Raw genomic sequence first — 15,866 nt, 5'->3', positions numbered from 1 at the left:
TTCTCGAAGATCGGGGACAACTGGATGAGTGTCTTCCTCTAAGGACACTAGGAGAGTAACAGAGGTAGAGAGTGGTGGGCTACCGCTGTCCTTCACCACAATGACCAGCTTCTGAGGTGGGAGGTCAGCTGGGATGGGTACAGCAGTCCGAACTTCCCCAGCATATCGGGAGACTGCAAACAGGCTGGGATCTGGAGCCTCCAGGAGCTGATAGGAAACCCAAGCATTGTAACCTGAATCTAAGTCCACAGCCGTCACCTTTGTGACTAGGTGTCCAGCGCCAACCGATGGAGGCAATGCTTGGGGACATAAGGAACCAGGCCTGGCCCTAGGGCGTAGCACAGCTGGGGCGTTGTCATTGAGGTCTAGAACGAACAGGCGCACTGTGACAGTGCTGCTGAGTGGTGGGCTGCCTCTGTCCCTGGCCTGCACCTCAAACTGCAGTGTCTGTGTTTGCTCATAGTCAAATGATCTAGTAGCATGAACGGCTCCCGTCTGGGGGTTCAGGGAGATGAAGGAAGAAGCCGACACATCTCGGTTTCTGGGCTCTAAGAGAGAGTATGAGATTAGCGCGTTTAAGCCAGAGTCTGGGTCAGAGGCTGCGAGGGAGCAAAGCAGGTCCCCCGGGCGATTGTTCTCAGGAACGAACACCTCATGTGACCTCTGAAAGAATGAGGGTGGGTTGTCATTCACATCTGAAATATTGAGGAAAATAGTCCTGTGGGTACTCAGGGGAGGGTTCCCAGCATCAGAAGCGGTAACCATGATGTCGTAACTGGATCTGGCCTCTCGGTCCAAGGGTCCTGCTGTCACAAGGGAGAACTGGTTCCTGAAGGCAGACTTGAGGGCAAATGGTAAGTGGTCAGGAATACGGAGGCTCACGTCTCCATTTGACCCGGAGTCAGGGTCCTGGACACTGATTAGTGCTACCACAGTGCCAGGTTCTGCACTCTCTGGTAGAGTTCCAAGCTCAGAGGTTACTGTGATGTGGGGGGCGTTGTCATTTACATCTAGAAGATCCACCCTAAGGCTGCAATGTTGCTCCATGGCTGGAGAACCCCCATCACGAGCCCTTACATCAAATTCATAGTAATTCTCACTCTCAAAGTCTAGAGGCCCCTGAAGGGTAAGCTTTCCAGTAGTGGGGTGAAGGCTAAAGAGGTTTCTCACCCGGTCAGGGGTGTGACCACTAAAAGAAAAGGTGACGTTACCACTAGGTCCCAGGTCTGGGTCAGAGGCATTGAGCTGAATGAGCACCATGCCGGCTGGCGCGCTCTCCAACACGCTGATCCTGTAACTGGATTGCTGGAAGGCTGGGGCGTTGTCATTCACATCCAGCACTGACACCCGGAGCTCTGCGGTGCCAGATCTAGGGGGGTTCCCCCCATCCACAGCAGTCAGCACCAGGCGGTAGTCGGATTGCTTCTCACGATCCAACGGCTTTTCCAGAAGAAGCTCTGGGACCAGGCTGCCGTCGCTGCGCTTCTTGACATCCAGGGCAAAGTGCTCATTGGAGCTTAGTCTGTAGCTGCTAATGGAATTGCTCCCAACATCTGCATCCTGAGCCTTTTCCAAGGGGAAACGCTGCCCTGGCGGAGCTGCTTCCCCGATTTCCAAGTCCAACTGCTGCCGCGGAAATCGGGGGGCGTGATCATTCACATCTACGATCTCAACCTCCGCTCGGTACATTTCCAAAGGCCCTTCGGTTACAAACTCCAGGGGCACGATGCAGCTGGCACTGAGCCCACACAGTGCCTCTCGATCGATTGGATTTTTGATGAGCAGGGCTCCGCTGTCCAAATCCACACGGAAGTGTCTTTGGTTCACCTCTCCAGCGACCTGCAGCCTGCGAGCGGATAGACTCTCTGTATCCAGCAGAAAATCTTGGGCGACATTCCCTACAAAAGTCCCTTCCTGTGACTCCTCTGGGACCGGGTAGCGAATCTGCCCATAAATGTAGCCCAGGTGGCAAAAGAGGAACAAAAGGGTAGCCCCCCACCAAATTTCTACCCAGCTCCTCACCGTGCTGGGCATTGCTGCCGTCCGCTAATTCTCTACTTGGTCCGGAGACGCCAAAGAAGCTGACCCGCCCCTAACAGCCACAGCAGCTGGAGACACCTATCTCCCTTGCCCGCGCCAGGTCTGGCGCGGCTCCGCCGGCGCTGCAAGGGTTACGCGCCGTTTTTTGCTGGTGGCGGGGTAGATTTGTCTGCCTTTCATTACCCGATTGGCAGGCAGCAACTCCTGGGCTCAGCCAATAGGCTGAGCAGAGAATGTCCCAATAGCAGCAGGGTTAATGCGTCGTAGCATTGCGAGGAAACACACACACATACGGCCCCCCCAAACAACCCCCCAATATAATAAATACCAACGTTTCTTTCAACCTTCTTCCTGTTCAGTTTGCATTTGTGTCCGTGGATCCTTATCACCGTGGAGAGGCAGAAATCATATATGTATTCCCCCGCTAACCCATCAATTCACCCCGCCCCTTTTCGCGGGGAAAACAGCTACCTCCTGAGCCCTAGCAACCTGAAGCCCAGGAAAGCTAGTGGCCATTTGAGGCTGGTCACTTTGTTCAAGCCAGCGCTGTCATCAACCAATATTCTAAGTGAGTAGCTTCCACCTCAGGCTGGTCATATTAAAGCAACAGCCTACATAAGAAGCACTGCGTATTCTCAAGATTCTGCTCCTCCCCAAATTACCTCCCTTTGCAGAGAAGGCTTACACATTAACGAAGCCAATTAAATTTATACAGCACACGTTTTTTATTGTAACAGAAGGCACAGCAGAAACCAAACCTCTTATTCAAATATTTGCTACAACAGGAAGCTACCATTCATTGATCTCAAGGACAGTATGGGAAGTAGGTGGTGGAAACGGGAATTGGGAGCCCGTCCAAAACTGTGAGAATCAGTCTCTGGGCTTTCCTCAGAGACTTAGCTCTCATCACCTGGCAGAACACTAATGTTCACAGATTGAACAGCTTCCTTGAATGGTGGGGGTCAGCCTCCACCAACACTGTGCCTACAAATCCTCTTTATCCGACACCATAGTATTCATGATATGTTGTTAATTACCAACAGAGACCATTTCAAAAGAACAAGCCTTTCACTTAGCCCCAGGGGACCTCTTGTAGCTGGTGACTTAATCTCACCCCACCCCCACCCTCATTCAGACCTCTCAGCAGCCTGCCTGCTAACTTGCACAAGCACAGGAACAGCACATGTTTTGCACCATGGATGTCTGAAAGCTGTACTTCCGACAGTAAACACACCAGAGAAAGAAAATCTCAGACAGATCTAAGTATGAGATATGTTAATTCACCCAAATCCTTGCCTGGATTACTAATAGTTACCCAATCCAGAAGCAAGTAAAGTGTTCTTACCCCTATGATCCTTTGTACTGAGCTGAGGCCAGCACCCATCATTAATACCTCATAGGGAGAGATGTGGCAATTCTGTGTTCTTACGTAGAGGCAAAACAAGCTCCTCATACCCAAAATACAAAAACACAAAACAACTGCTATACCTCCTCCATGTGAACACTGGTGAGTGAGGAAATCAGCCTGCTTTACCAAAGAACCCATGGTCTTAGTGAACCATCTACCCAGTCACCTAGGTGGGGTGGGGAGGTGAAGAGGGAGGAGTTTCCACCCTTGATGCACTCCCATCCCTTCTTTCTTATATCAACCAACATGCCTCCAATCTGCAGCCTTTGTGCTGGTCCTGGCATCTCGCAAGACTCAAGTATTGCTGTAGCTGATAACTGGTCTGTTTCCAACCCCAACATCCTCTCTCATGACTGCCAGAAAAATCGCCAGAAACAAGAAAATACTGATGGCATCTTGTGTGTGTGTGTGTGTGTGTGTGTGTGTATAGTGTATGTATGTTTGTGGTGTGTATGTGGTGTGTGTAGTGTGTATGTGGGTGTTTGTGTGTGCATGTAGAGTGTGTGTGTGTGGTGTGTGCATATGTGTGTATACTGTATGTGAACATGTGGAGTGTGTGTGTGTTATGTGTGTATGTGGTGTGTGTGTGTGTGTGGTATGTGTGTGCTGTGTGTGTGGTTGCATGTATTCAGGGGGGAGTGTGGTATGTGTGTCTGTGCATGTGAGTGTGTGGTGTATGTGTGTCTGTAGGATGTATGGAGTATGTGTATGTTTGTGTGTAGCATGTGTCTCTGTGTGCAGTATGTGTATATGTGGTGGGTGTGTTAGTCTGTGTGTGGGGTATGCATTATGTCTGTGTGTGTGTCTGTGTGGTGCAGTATTGTGTGTGTGGTGTGTGCATGTAGAGTGTGTGTGTGTGTGGTGGGTGGTGCAGTATTGTGTGTGTGGTGTGTGCATATGGAGTGTGTGTGTGCATGTGGAGTGTGTGTGTATGTGTGTGTGTGGTGTGTGGTGTGTGTGTCTGTGTGGTGTGTGTTTGTGTATGTGTGTGCAGTGTGTGTGTATATGTGTGTGTGGTGTGTGTATGTATGTGTGTGTGGTGTGTGTGTATGTGTGTGCGGTGTGTGTGTATATGTGTGTGTGTATGTATGTGTGTGTATGTATATGTGTGTATGTGTGTGTATGTGTGTATGTGTGTATGTATGTGTGTATGCATGTGTGTATGTGTGTATATGTATGTATATGTGTGTATGTATGTGTGTATGTGTATGTATGTATGTGTGTATGTGTGTATGTGTATGTGTGTATGTGTGTATGTGTGTGTGGTGTGTGTGTATGTGTGTGTATGTGTGTGTATGTGTATGTGTGTATGTGTGTGTGTGTGTGTGTGTGTGTGTGTGTGTAGGGTGGCCTTATTCAAGGTCAGCCTTAGAGAGTCAGTCATTCTGCAATGATTATTTCATATGGAATTAGAAGATAAAACAACCCCCACCAACATTCTCACATGACCTACAGGTCATTCCGGATCTAAAACCTTGATTATCCATACAGGCTGTTTTGCACACTTCAAGGTTCAGCAATAATGAGTTATCTTTATCTCTCTGCATGGAATTTCCTACAAAGTCCCTCTTCAAACTTTAGCTCCTTGTTCAAGCCATCACCACCACCTCTATAAAGCCTTGTCTTCCCCAGGCTGACTTAAGTGTTTCTTCCTCTTTGCCCCCACTGTTGTTTGTAGAATATCATACACCATCCACCTTCCTCCCTTCTAGACAGGATTTGTGCTGGACAGTTTTATGTCAAATTGGCACAATCTAGAGCCAACTGAGGGGCAGGATCCTCAAATAAGAAAATGCCTACCTAAGGTCAGGCTGTAGGCAAGCCTGTAGGGCATCATCTTAATTAGTGGTTGATGATGAAGGGTCAGGCCATGGGTGTCTCCTGAGAGGCTCTGCCAGAGCCCTACTAATACAGATGAGGATGCTTGCAGCTAACCATTGGACTGAACAAAGGGACTCCAATGGAGGAGTTAGAGAAAGGACTGAAGGAGCTGAAGGGGTTTGCAACCCCATAGGAAAAACAACGATATTAACTAACCAGACCCTACCAGAGCTCCCAGGGACTAAACAACCAACCAATGAGTACACATGGAGGGACCCATGACTCCAGCCACATATGTGGCAGAGGATGGCATTGTCCAGCATCAATGGAAGGAAAAGTCCTTGGTCCTGTGAAGGCTTGTTTCCCCAATGTAGGGTAATGCCAAGGCCCTAAGGTTGGAGTGGGTGGGTGGGAGTGGGAGTATCCTCAAAGAAGCAGGGAGATGGGGAGGGGAAAGGGGAGAGGAGGGAGTGGGGATAACATTTGAAATGTAAATACATAAAATCTCTAAGGAAAATAAAATTTAAAAATAAAAAAAATAGAAGGGTCAGGCCATTGTGGGTGGTGCCATCCCTGGGCAGGTGGTCCTGGATTCTATAAGAAAGGAGGATGAGCAAAGCCATGAGGAGCAAGCCCTAAGTAACACACCTCCATAGCTTCTGCATCAGCTCCTGCTACCAGGTTCCTGCCCTGCCTGCGTTCCTGCCCTCAGTGCTTTTGATAATGAACTGTTATACAGAAGGAAATGTGGATGAAATAAACCCTTTCCTCCCCAAGCTGCTTTTGGTTTCATCATAGCAATAGTAACCCTAACCAAGACTGTAGTCCTGGTTGGCCTTGAACTCAGAGATCTGTCTCCCAAGAACTGCTGCAGTTAAAGGTGCATACTACTGTGTCCAATCATTTTCTCCCTCTCCCCCCCCCTTTCTCCCTCTCCCTCTCTCTCTCCTTCCCCCTTCCTCCCTCCCTCTCTCTCTCCCTCCCCCTTCCTCCCTCTCCCTCTCTCTCTCCCTCCCCCTTTCTCCCTCTCCCTCTCCCTCCCCCTTCCTCCCTCTCCCTCTCTCTCTCCCTCCCCCTTTCTCCCTCTCCCTCTCTCTCCCTCCCCTTTCTCCTTCTCCCTCTCTCTCTCCTTCCCCCTTCCTCCCTCTCCCTCTCTCTCTCCCTCCCCCTTTCTCCCTCTCCCTCTCTCTCTCCTTCCCCCTTCCTCCCTCTCCCTCTCTCTCTCCTTCCCCCTTCCTCCCTCTCCCTCTCTCTCTCCTTCCCCCTTCCTCCCTCTCCCTCTCTCTCCCTCCCCCTTTCTCCCTCTCCCTCTCTCTCTCCCTCCCCCTTCCTCCCTCTCCCTCTCCCTCTCTCTGTGTCCATTGCCTCTGGTATCCTGTGCATCATAGAAGAAGATTGCCTTTTCATCCTTTACAGTGTCTAGCACATGGAGGTACTAATACACCATGAATATCCATATTATTTATTACTTCAACAAAAACCGCTTAAAGATTTACAAAGTAGGTATCATATAATGTATTGACGAAGGACCTGACATTCAGACAGAATAAAAAGACTTATTTAAAGCTAGAAGAGCAGCATATGTAGTATTATATGGTATTGCAAGTTCACACTAGAACAAACACAGTCTGCTTACCAGAATTGGAGCATCATAAAACCCTAATTCCACACGTCCTTGATTTGATCTTTTATGCCAGGTGTGCGATTCTCCTACTTCTAGGTTGTTTTTGTCTGTCTGTCTGTTTGTTTGTTTGAGGTAGAGTTTTACAATGTAGCCTAGGTTCTCCTGGAACTCATGGTGGTCCACTAGGCTTGCTTTGAATTTATAGACATCCACCTATATCTGAAAGTCTTCCAAGTGCTGGGATTAAAAGTGTGTGCCATGGGTTTGGGGGTGGTTGTGGGGGTGTTGGGGGCTTGGGGGGAGTAGGGGTGGGGAAAGTGTGTGCCACCATGCCTGGTTCTACCACTAGGTTTTTTGTTTTAAGTTTAGTTTAGTTTTTAAAGATCTTTTCATTTATGAGTGTATGCGTATGTGCTTGCATGAGTTAATACACACCACATGCATGCAACTGTTCAAAGGCGTCAGATGCCTTGGAACTGTACTTATGTTAGCTGTCTAATGTGTGAGCTGGGAATGGAATTCAAACCTGAGTCCTACGCAAAAGCAGCAAGTACTCTTAAACCACTGAGCCATTTCTTAAGCCCCTTTACCTCTAGGCTAAAAAAAAAAAAAAGAAGCTTTAAATGGCGTTTTGTATATCCCTCCATACTGACTTGATGGAGCTATTGCCACAGTTTAATTCTGAAATATATTTGTGTCACCCCAAAGAGCCAGTTCCTATTGCCCAGTTCTACTTTCAAAGGCTAAGCCAGGCACACTGCAGCACACCGACGGCTCCAGTACCCGAGAGGGAGAAACAGGAGGATCAAGTCAGTCTGGGCTACTTAGGACAGATGGACACACGGACACACACACACACACACACACACACACACACACACACACACACAGAGTTGAAAAGAGCAGCCTGGATGCTAGTGGTTCAGGAAGACTGTTTCTGTAGGTGACTGAAATGCCACAGTATGCCTTACATACAATGCCCCTCCAGAATTGACTTACGCAATATTTAAAAATGTAAAGCTGGAGAGTGACGCGATACTATTTTTGCTTATATTGGTTCAGTAAAGTTGGTTTTTGGCTCCTGGTTCCGTGAACAACAGAATGATAATGGCCCTCTGCTTCATACAGTAAATGATGGACTAGGTTCTAGGGCAAGCTTGAGAGTTGTCTGTGTTTTAAACCTTTTTGAAAGACCTCTGGGTGACTTTAAGGGGCACCCAAGTTTCAGAACATTATCCTAGGCTGTCAGAGGAGTAGCTTTTCTGTATGCTACTACCCTTCCTCAGCTTCTTCTTTGCCAGTTTAGGCTGTCTTCATATTTGCTCATTTCCAAAGAGTTTATGCTTTTGGACAAAGAAGTACTGGTAGTAATCTTAACAGTAGTAACTAATAATGCTTAACCATCATGACAACCAAGCATACACAGAATAGCACCAATTGGTCCAACAAAGCCCATGTTGTTTCCTCTTTTCATGCAAGAGACTTAGAAAGGAGACTGAGTAGCATGTGGTCAAAGACTCAGTTGGTAAGTGAGAATCCTCATTTGTTTAATTGCCAAACCTAAGAACTGACAGGAATAGTAAGGCCTTTTATCCCAGCAGAGGCAGGCGAATCTCTGAATTCAAGACCAGCCTGGTCTACAGAGTGAGTTTCAGGACAGCCAGGGCTACACAGAGAAAAAAAAAAAAAAACCTGCCTCAAACAAAGAAACAAAACACAAAACAAAACAACCAAACGAAAGAATTTCCAGCAACAAGGAACTTAGCTACCAGATAACAGAGGTTCTCCTACAATTCAGATTGTGTGCAGCCTGTCTCAATGGGAAGCCTTCACAGTCAACAGCATTCTGTCATGCATGAATGAATGCTTTACCTTTCTAAGGAAAAGACTGAATCTTCCTTTCCCTGTAGGACCACACCTAGCAAGACACAGTGCTGGAGAAAGATCAGGAACACTAGAGGCTTTTTCCACTTGATATTCTTTCAGGCCATCTCGATTTATTTTCAAAATAAAATTTTATCTTCGTAATTGAAATTATTAGCTTTGAGCATTAGAGTTGAATTTTTGTCTTTATATTTTTATGTATTTTCTTCCATGTTTCCTACAATGCTCATCATTAATGGTATAAGATTAATGTTATAAGATATTTAGTAACATGCCCATTGTTTCCAGTACTGTGCTTAAAATAAATTTAAAGGATATAAATCATCTGAGAATGAGGTACAAGATTGTGCAGGTTAATGACAGTTACTAAAAAATATTAGTTTTAGAGGCAGGTGGATCTCTGAGGCTAGCCTGGTCTACATGGTGGCTTCCAGGACAGCCTCAAACAAACAAACAAACAACTCCTAGAATACATTAGTTTTAATATAGAAGCTATAGCAGGCACTTGAAAGGTGGCTAGACAGGGCAGGTTTTCTACTGACACTAGTTAGAGATATTCAAGAGCTCATTTCCAAAGCAAACCGTAATCAGGCTAAGCTCTGAGTGCTGAGAACAAGTGCCCTTAACACGACTCGTTAGTTGTAGTGGCCAAAAGTCTGCTGAAGGTGTAAACCGAGTTCATAAATGAGTCAAGCAAGCATCACCCTCTTGACATAGGACCACAAAGCACACTCTAGCCAGCCACTTGACCCCTAAAGGCGCTGTTTGATCTAGGAAGGATAGGTCGAAGTCAGAAAAACCTCACCATCGTTCAAAACAACACCAACAACAAAACAGATCCACACCTCTCTCAATGTGGTACAGGAATCACAAGCATTAAAGCGCTTCAGAGATGACTTGCTAACACGTACCTGTCCAGGGGGGGCGCTCTCTGCACCCAACACCTGTCTATAGAACACGGGATCACAACTTCGCAGCGTGTTCTGGCGGCTGGCCAGTGGGCTGGCCGCACCAGGCTTCTTCAGCAGTGGGTCGCTGCGGCGAGAGTCCGTGGTGAGGTACACCTGATGGTACAGGTGCGGCGGCATTAGGCCTCCTCGCACCGCGTCTGCGTGCAAGGAGGACACTGGGGTTCGGTACAGGGAGCTCACTGGGGCTCGGTAGAGGTCCCTAGACCGCTTCCACTTGTAAACTTTGAATATGATCACTCCCAACACTGTAACTGCGAATCCCACAGAGACTAAGATTAGAGAAAGAAGTAGATAAAAGGTGAGATTTTTGTTCTGTTCTCGGGGAGCTGAGCCAGAAGGGAACTCGGCCCGGGCTTCCGGAGACTCCTCAGTTACTGACACAGTCAGGGTGGCGGTGGTGGAGAGCAATGGTTCTCCATTGTCTGAGATCAAGACTGTGAGAATCTGTCTTGGTGAATCTGTGTCCTGGATTGGGCGGGCAGTGCTGATCTGACCCGTGTGAAGCCCCACGGCAAAAAGGCTCTGGTTGGGGGCTCCCATGAGGCTGTAGGAGAGCCAGGCATTGTGCCCTGCATCTGCGTCCCAGCCTACCACCCGTGAGACCACGTGGCCCGCCGCTGTACCTCGAGGCAGCACCTCCACTGAACTCTGGCCAGGCCGGGGATACAGGACCTGGGGGGCGTTGTCATTGCGGTCAGTAACAAATATGTTCACGCTGATGTTGGTGGCCAAAACCGGGGTACCTCCGTCGTTTATATGAGCGGTTAGCTGGAACTCTCTCTGATCCTCATAGTCCAGGGGTACTAAGGTTGTCAAGATTCCATTGTCACGATTTATTGTGAAATAGCGACCTACGAGACCAGTTTCCGCTCCGGGTTCCAAGAGAAAGAAAGAAAGGCGGGCATTGGGCGGGGCGTCGGGGTCCCAGACACTTAGGTTTAATATAGGAACTCCGGGTAGGTTATTTTCCTCCACATACACATCGTAGGAGGATTGGGATGACTGAGGAGGATTGTCGTTGATATCGGACACTTGGACCCTGACTGTTGTAAGAGCTGAGAGAGAGGGAGTTCCCGAGTCTCGAGCTGTGATACTGAGATTGTATTCGGGCACGGTCTCACGATCCAGGGCTGCACTGGTTTTCAAAGTGAAGTAATTCTTGAGGGAAGAAGTCAGGCTGAAGGGGAGACCCGGGGGAACCTCGCAGGTCACCTGCCCGTTCTCTCCAGCATCCAGATCAGTCACACTGAGCAAAGCAATGACAGTCCCCAGAGGAGCATCCTCAGGGACTGGGCTGTATACAGAGGTGACTGTGATCTCCGGGGCATTGTCATTAACGTCCACAACCTCTACCAGTACTTTGCAATGCGCTCCTTCCGGATTGGCACCTTTGTCTTTGGCCTGGATGTAAATCTCATGGAGTTTGGTGTCTTCAAAGTCCAGGCGACCCTTGATTGTCAGCACCCCGGTTACGAGGTCTAAAGCGAATAGTTCCCGCACCCCAGCACGATTGTGGCTGCCGAAGGAGTAAACGATTTCTCCATTGAGGCCCTCATCCAGGTCAGTTGCACGAACCTGGGCGACGCGCGTGCCTGGGGGTGCATCCTCCCGGACGCGCGCCCTATACAAAGACTGATTGAAGGCAGGAGCATTGTCATTCGCGTCCAGCACTGTGATACGAATTGGAAGGGTGGCGGAGCGAGCTGGGGTTCCTCCATCAAGTGCGGTCAGTACCAACTGGACACTTGGCTCCCGTTCCCAATCTAGGGCGCGCTCCAGGACCAGCTCCGCGTATTTCGTGCCGTCCTCTCGAGTCTGCACGCGGAGCGCAAAGTACTCGTTGTGGCTCAGCTCATAGGTTTGTAAAGAGTTGCTTCCCACATCGGGATCGTGCGCGCTCTCGAGCGGAAAGCGCGTCCCCGGCGCCATGGCCTCGCTAATCTCCAATTTCATTTCCGCGGTGGGGAAAGAGGGATTGTTGTCGTTGATGTCCTGGACCACCACTTCCGCGCTGAACAGCTCCAGCGGGTTCTCTACCACCAACTCCAGAGTTACAGTGCAGGAGGGCAGCGTCCCACACAGCTCCTCTCGGTCCAGTCGATCGTTGACGAACATCTCTCCAGTCTCCCAGTTCACCTCAAAGAACCTACGGCTAGCTCCGGACACCACCCGGAGCCTGCGGGCCGACAGACTGCCGAGATCCAAACCAAGATCCGTGACCACGTTACCCACGGGAAACCCCTTCTCTCTCTCCTCCAGGATCTCATAGTGAATGATGGTGGAAGCCTCGGTCAAGGCAGCTAGCAGAAGCAAAACTCCCACCGTTCTCCCGGGGCTTACCAGTCCGCTGCTCCGGGCCTCTGCGACCATCTCACTCAAAAGCAGCTCCTCTTGGCGGGGTCCAGGTGGTCCCGGAGGTTTGGCAGAGAAACTTTCAGCGGGTTAGCGCTTGGGCGCTGGGCGCCGAGTCCGACATGGCTTTCTGGGCGCCGCTGATTTGTTCGCCCGCTGTTCAGTCTCTGCCTCATCCCGGGGCGCCGAAAGGGGACGGGCCCGGGCCAGATCTCCAGCGTCTTCATTGGCCGACAGCGGCACACAGAGTCCCAGCCAATAACTGCACGAAGAATGCGCTAGCGCCGGGTTCTTTGAGCAGGACACGCGCTCGCGCCAGGAACTTCACTTTCCTCTGGCTGCTTTCCAGAGTTTCCTGTCCAGCGCTCTGCCAGCGCCAGGGGGAGGAGACCCATCTGCGGGCGGATCTGTCCACCTCCCACCCCAACCAGGCCCATTAAACACTTTAATCATTGTCTTTGATCACAAGAAAGGGGAATGATCCAAGCCGACTACGACGCAGCATCGACTAGCAAAACGACAGCAAATTGGGTCTGTTGGAGGGCAGAGGAAGCAGCGGACTCTGCTTGGAAGGTGGAATGAGTATTTCTGGGGAGATTAATATTATCACTTATGGGCCGTGAGATATGGATAGCTTACAGGTAGATTCTGACTTGGCGCGTGTGAGGCTTTACTTTCCAGCCTACACCCCTGCTCCCACCCCAAACCCACAGTTTTATCTTTTTCCAAACGGAGGGTAGAATTCATTGCATTCTTAGTAGAGCAAATCAAGAGTACTACTATCCGTTTGTCTTAGTTTTGTCTTGCGATTTTAAAAATAAAGTTAAGAAATTATTTCCGTTCAAACTGAATGCAGTCGTTTTTAAGGATTTTTTTTTTTAAGGATCAAAAGGCAATGAGAAATTTCCCTACCCCTTTCTCCCCAATTGTGTAATCTCAATTGGTTAAAACATGATCTCTCAAACACTGTTCTGGAATTAATCATTTTCCAAAGGTTCTGAGTTCATGTTGCATTGCTAATAAAGAAATCTCTGAGCGCGCGCGCGCGCGCGCGCGAGAGAGAGAGAGAGAGAGAGAGAGAGAGAGAGAGAGAGAGAGAGAGAAAGGGAGGCCATATGGTACCCAGGACTTTCCATAAAGTGATGGTAGCAACACTCTATAGATTCACCAGAGAAATACAAAGCTTTAGTCACAGAATAAAAAGTTTTTCATTTAGAATTGTAGACACTTACCCAACCCCCAAAGCAATGGTTAGAATAAGGAGCATGGGTTAGCTATGAAAAGAGGCTGAGTTTGGCTGTATGTTTTGGACAAGAAAATAACCCAAGGCCTTCTAGAATCCCATCCTGTTCCTGAGCAGGGGAAAGTGCTTGGAACAAAGTAAGCCTCAATTAATGATGGAAAGCAATCCGTTAGGGGCTAGATGTGCAGTGTTAGGAACCTCACATTCTTTCTAAATAAATGCCTTGTCCTTTCTGACCTGTAACTAAATCTTAATCACATGCAGTGAGTGAGACACCCAGACAAGGGGTTTGTTTTCTGATGCGATGAAAAGACACATCCTCAGTACCAAACCTATGCCCCACCCGACCCCAGCCCACCCCACCCCTCTCTTAAACCACCCAGGGTTTTAAGGTCGGATGAGGTGGCACATGCTTGCAATCCTGAGGCAGGGTGATGGCCATGAGCTCCAGACCAGCCCTGCTCCCCAGCTAAAACAAACCCAGGGTTAAATACTTAGATGACGATTGGCTAGACTCCCAAGAATTGTGATCTGCACTAAGGAGGTGGATACAGCAGAATTTAGATTCTGGACTACTTGCTACCAAGTGTGAGAACCAGAGTCATAGGCAGGCAATGGGGGCTTATCAGCAGTGAAGAAGTTGCACTTTACCAAAATACCTGGCTGACGAGAAGACACATTAAAGTTTGATAAGAGCTAAATTTGGTGGATTATTCAGAGATGTGCCGATTTAACTTTTTGGTTTTTTTTTTTTTTTGTTCACTATCACAAAAGTCACAATTCTGAACGCTTTGAGGGGAGGGGATTGAGGGTTGAATCCAAGGTCTTATGCATGTTAGACAAAACAAGTGTTTACTATCTGGGTTACATGTTCCCAGACACACAAAACCAGCCTTTAAAATGTATGCCATCCTCCTTAGTAGTAAGGTCCTTAGACCTCTTCATAAACCAGCAGACGTCTCTCCTTCTCCACAGGAGGCGGGATAAACTTCTCCAATATTCAATTAGGTCGTTATTTCTCTCAGACACTCCTCGATAGCACAGCATGAGTTCCTCTTGAACTACAACACCAGACCCTTTGTATTGGATCTACATCCTCAGTCAGGCCTCACTCTCCCGGTCTCTCCTCCACTGCAGTGCTTTCAATGTGGTTATTATCCAGGCAAGACCCTTTGTGCCCCAAGGCCTTCAGCCAGGCTATTTTTCTCCCTACAAAGTGTCCTTTCCCTTTGCTTGCTTATATTCCAAAGCTTTCATGTCTGAAATGCCAACCAACCAGGTGAACTGGGGTACAGCTCAGTTGGTAAGGCATCCTGGGCCCTGGGTTTGATACCCAGCACCAAAGAAGTCTGGGCACGGTAGTGTTTATAATCCTAGCTCCTGGGAAGTGAAAGCAGGCAGGTCATTGGCTACAAAGAATTTGAGGCCAACCTGAGCAATATGAGACTCTTATCTCAAAACAAAGTACAACAAAAGTGTAAGGTTTCAGTCAAAAGCAGGATCCTTTGTTTCAGCTTCTTGGGACACCTAATATAACTTAAGATTTTATTGACTTTTGTTAGTTATACTAATTACACAAAGTAATTAGTACACGTGATGGATGTTTATCATGTTTTCCCCTACTAAACTTTATGCTCTCCTCCCCATTTCTCCCACCTCCCTCCCCAACAGTCCTCCCTTCATTTTTATATCCTTTCCCCTCACTCCATCTCCAGATTCCACTTCTGAGAGAAAACATGCGATACTTGTTTTTGCAAAGTTGGTTTATTCCACCTAAGCAGAAAGAATATGAAGAACTGACAGATTAGATTGCATTAAATTATTTTCTAAACATTTATACCTCTCCTATACAAAAGAAATGAAAAGGAGGAGAAATCACTAGGGTAGGAACCATACCATTTCTGATGATGGTATGTATTCCCCCACATCCTATCTCATAAGTCCTGTGTGTGTGTATGCTATGTGTGTAAGTCCTGTATGTGTGTATGTGTAAGTCCTGTGTGTGTGTGTATGCTGTGTGTGTGTGCACTCACGAGGATTTAAACAGTTCATTCACACATGCTAAGCACATATCATGCCACTGAGCTACACGTCAATTATTATTATTATTATTATTATTATTATTATTATTATTATTAATGGTGTTAGGAATCAAGCCCAGGAGCCTTGTGGCAGGCAAGCACAAGCACAGGAATAGTTTAGAAACCTGAGATTCTAGTTGGTTTGGGATGTGCACACAACCATCTTCTTTTTTTTATTTTTTATTTACATTTTCTTTCTTTCTTTCTTTTTTTATTTATTTCAGAGCTGGGGACCGAACCCAGGCTAAATCCCCCAACCCCACAACCGTCTTCTAATAATGTGGTTAGCAGCTGGAGACCTTTACCTGCACACAATACGCACATACTCATCTCTCTGTATAGTGTATCTAGCAACTTACTCCCAACACAGGGTCTCCACCTACATTAAGTTGCATGCACCCCCCCCCCATTCTGAACAATGGAGTAAAACTTTCCTCTTCTT

General features: G+C 48.0%; 15 protein-coding genes across 15 annotated transcripts in view; all 15 read right to left on the bottom strand.

Moving 5' to 3' along the window:
- Pcdhgc3 (protocadherin gamma subfamily C, 3) overlaps positions 1 to 12,175 on the bottom strand; it is a 34,862-nt gene extending 22,687 nt beyond the window's left edge. Inside the window, exon 1 of the mRNA NM_053943.1 lies at positions 9,689 to 12,175. Within this exon, the coding sequence (NP_446395.1) occupies positions 9,689 to 12,118 (2,430 nt within the window). The 5' untranslated portion in view covers positions 12,119 to 12,175. The remainder of the gene's footprint in view (positions 1 to 9,688) is intronic.
- Pcdhga1 (protocadherin gamma subfamily A, 1) overlaps positions 1 to 15,866 on the bottom strand; it is a 180,417-nt gene that overhangs the window by 22,687 nt on the left and 141,864 nt on the right. The window lies entirely within an intron of this gene.
- Pcdhga2 (protocadherin gamma subfamily A, 2) overlaps positions 1 to 15,866 on the bottom strand; it is a 173,867-nt gene that overhangs the window by 22,687 nt on the left and 135,314 nt on the right. The window lies entirely within an intron of this gene.
- The window catches only part of Pcdhga3 (protocadherin gamma subfamily A, 3), a 168,673-nt gene that overhangs the window by 22,687 nt on the left and 130,120 nt on the right, over positions 1 to 15,866 (bottom strand). The window lies entirely within an intron of this gene.
- The window catches only part of Pcdhga4 (protocadherin gamma subfamily A, 4), a 157,625-nt gene that overhangs the window by 22,687 nt on the left and 119,072 nt on the right, over positions 1 to 15,866 (bottom strand). The gene's annotated exons all lie outside the window — the stretch shown is intronic.
- Positions 1 to 15,866, bottom strand: part of Pcdhgb2 (protocadherin gamma subfamily B, 2) — a 152,644-nt gene that overhangs the window by 22,687 nt on the left and 114,091 nt on the right. The window lies entirely within an intron of this gene.
- The window catches only part of Pcdhga5 (protocadherin gamma subfamily A, 5), a 148,112-nt gene that overhangs the window by 22,687 nt on the left and 109,559 nt on the right, over positions 1 to 15,866 (bottom strand). The gene's annotated exons all lie outside the window — the stretch shown is intronic.
- Positions 1 to 15,866, bottom strand: part of Pcdhga7 (protocadherin gamma subfamily A, 7) — a 124,834-nt gene that overhangs the window by 22,687 nt on the left and 86,281 nt on the right.
- Pcdhga8 (protocadherin gamma subfamily A, 8) overlaps positions 1 to 15,866 on the bottom strand; it is a 113,967-nt gene that overhangs the window by 22,687 nt on the left and 75,414 nt on the right.
- Positions 1 to 15,866, bottom strand: part of Pcdhga9 (protocadherin gamma subfamily A, 9) — a 103,269-nt gene that overhangs the window by 22,687 nt on the left and 64,716 nt on the right.
- The window catches only part of Pcdhga10 (protocadherin gamma subfamily A, 10), a 93,374-nt gene that overhangs the window by 22,687 nt on the left and 54,821 nt on the right, over positions 1 to 15,866 (bottom strand).
- The window catches only part of Pcdhgb7 (protocadherin gamma subfamily B, 7), an 88,937-nt gene that overhangs the window by 22,690 nt on the left and 50,381 nt on the right, over positions 1 to 15,866 (bottom strand).
- Pcdhga11 (protocadherin gamma subfamily A, 11) overlaps positions 1 to 15,866 on the bottom strand; it is an 84,711-nt gene that overhangs the window by 22,687 nt on the left and 46,158 nt on the right.
- Positions 1 to 15,866, bottom strand: part of Pcdhgb8 (protocadherin gamma subfamily B, 8) — a 79,500-nt gene that overhangs the window by 22,687 nt on the left and 40,947 nt on the right.
- Pcdhga12 (protocadherin gamma subfamily A, 12) overlaps positions 1 to 15,866 on the bottom strand; it is a 75,179-nt gene that overhangs the window by 22,687 nt on the left and 36,626 nt on the right.

The sequence above is a fragment of the Rattus norvegicus genome, chromosome 18, assembly GCF_021556685.1.
Source record: "Rattus norvegicus strain SHRSP/BbbUtx chromosome 18, alternate assembly SHRSP_T2T, whole genome shotgun sequence".
In the NCBI taxonomy this organism is placed as follows: domain Eukaryota; kingdom Metazoa; phylum Chordata; class Mammalia; order Rodentia; family Muridae; genus Rattus; species Rattus norvegicus.
This window is presented reverse-complemented; position numbering and strand designations above follow the sequence as displayed.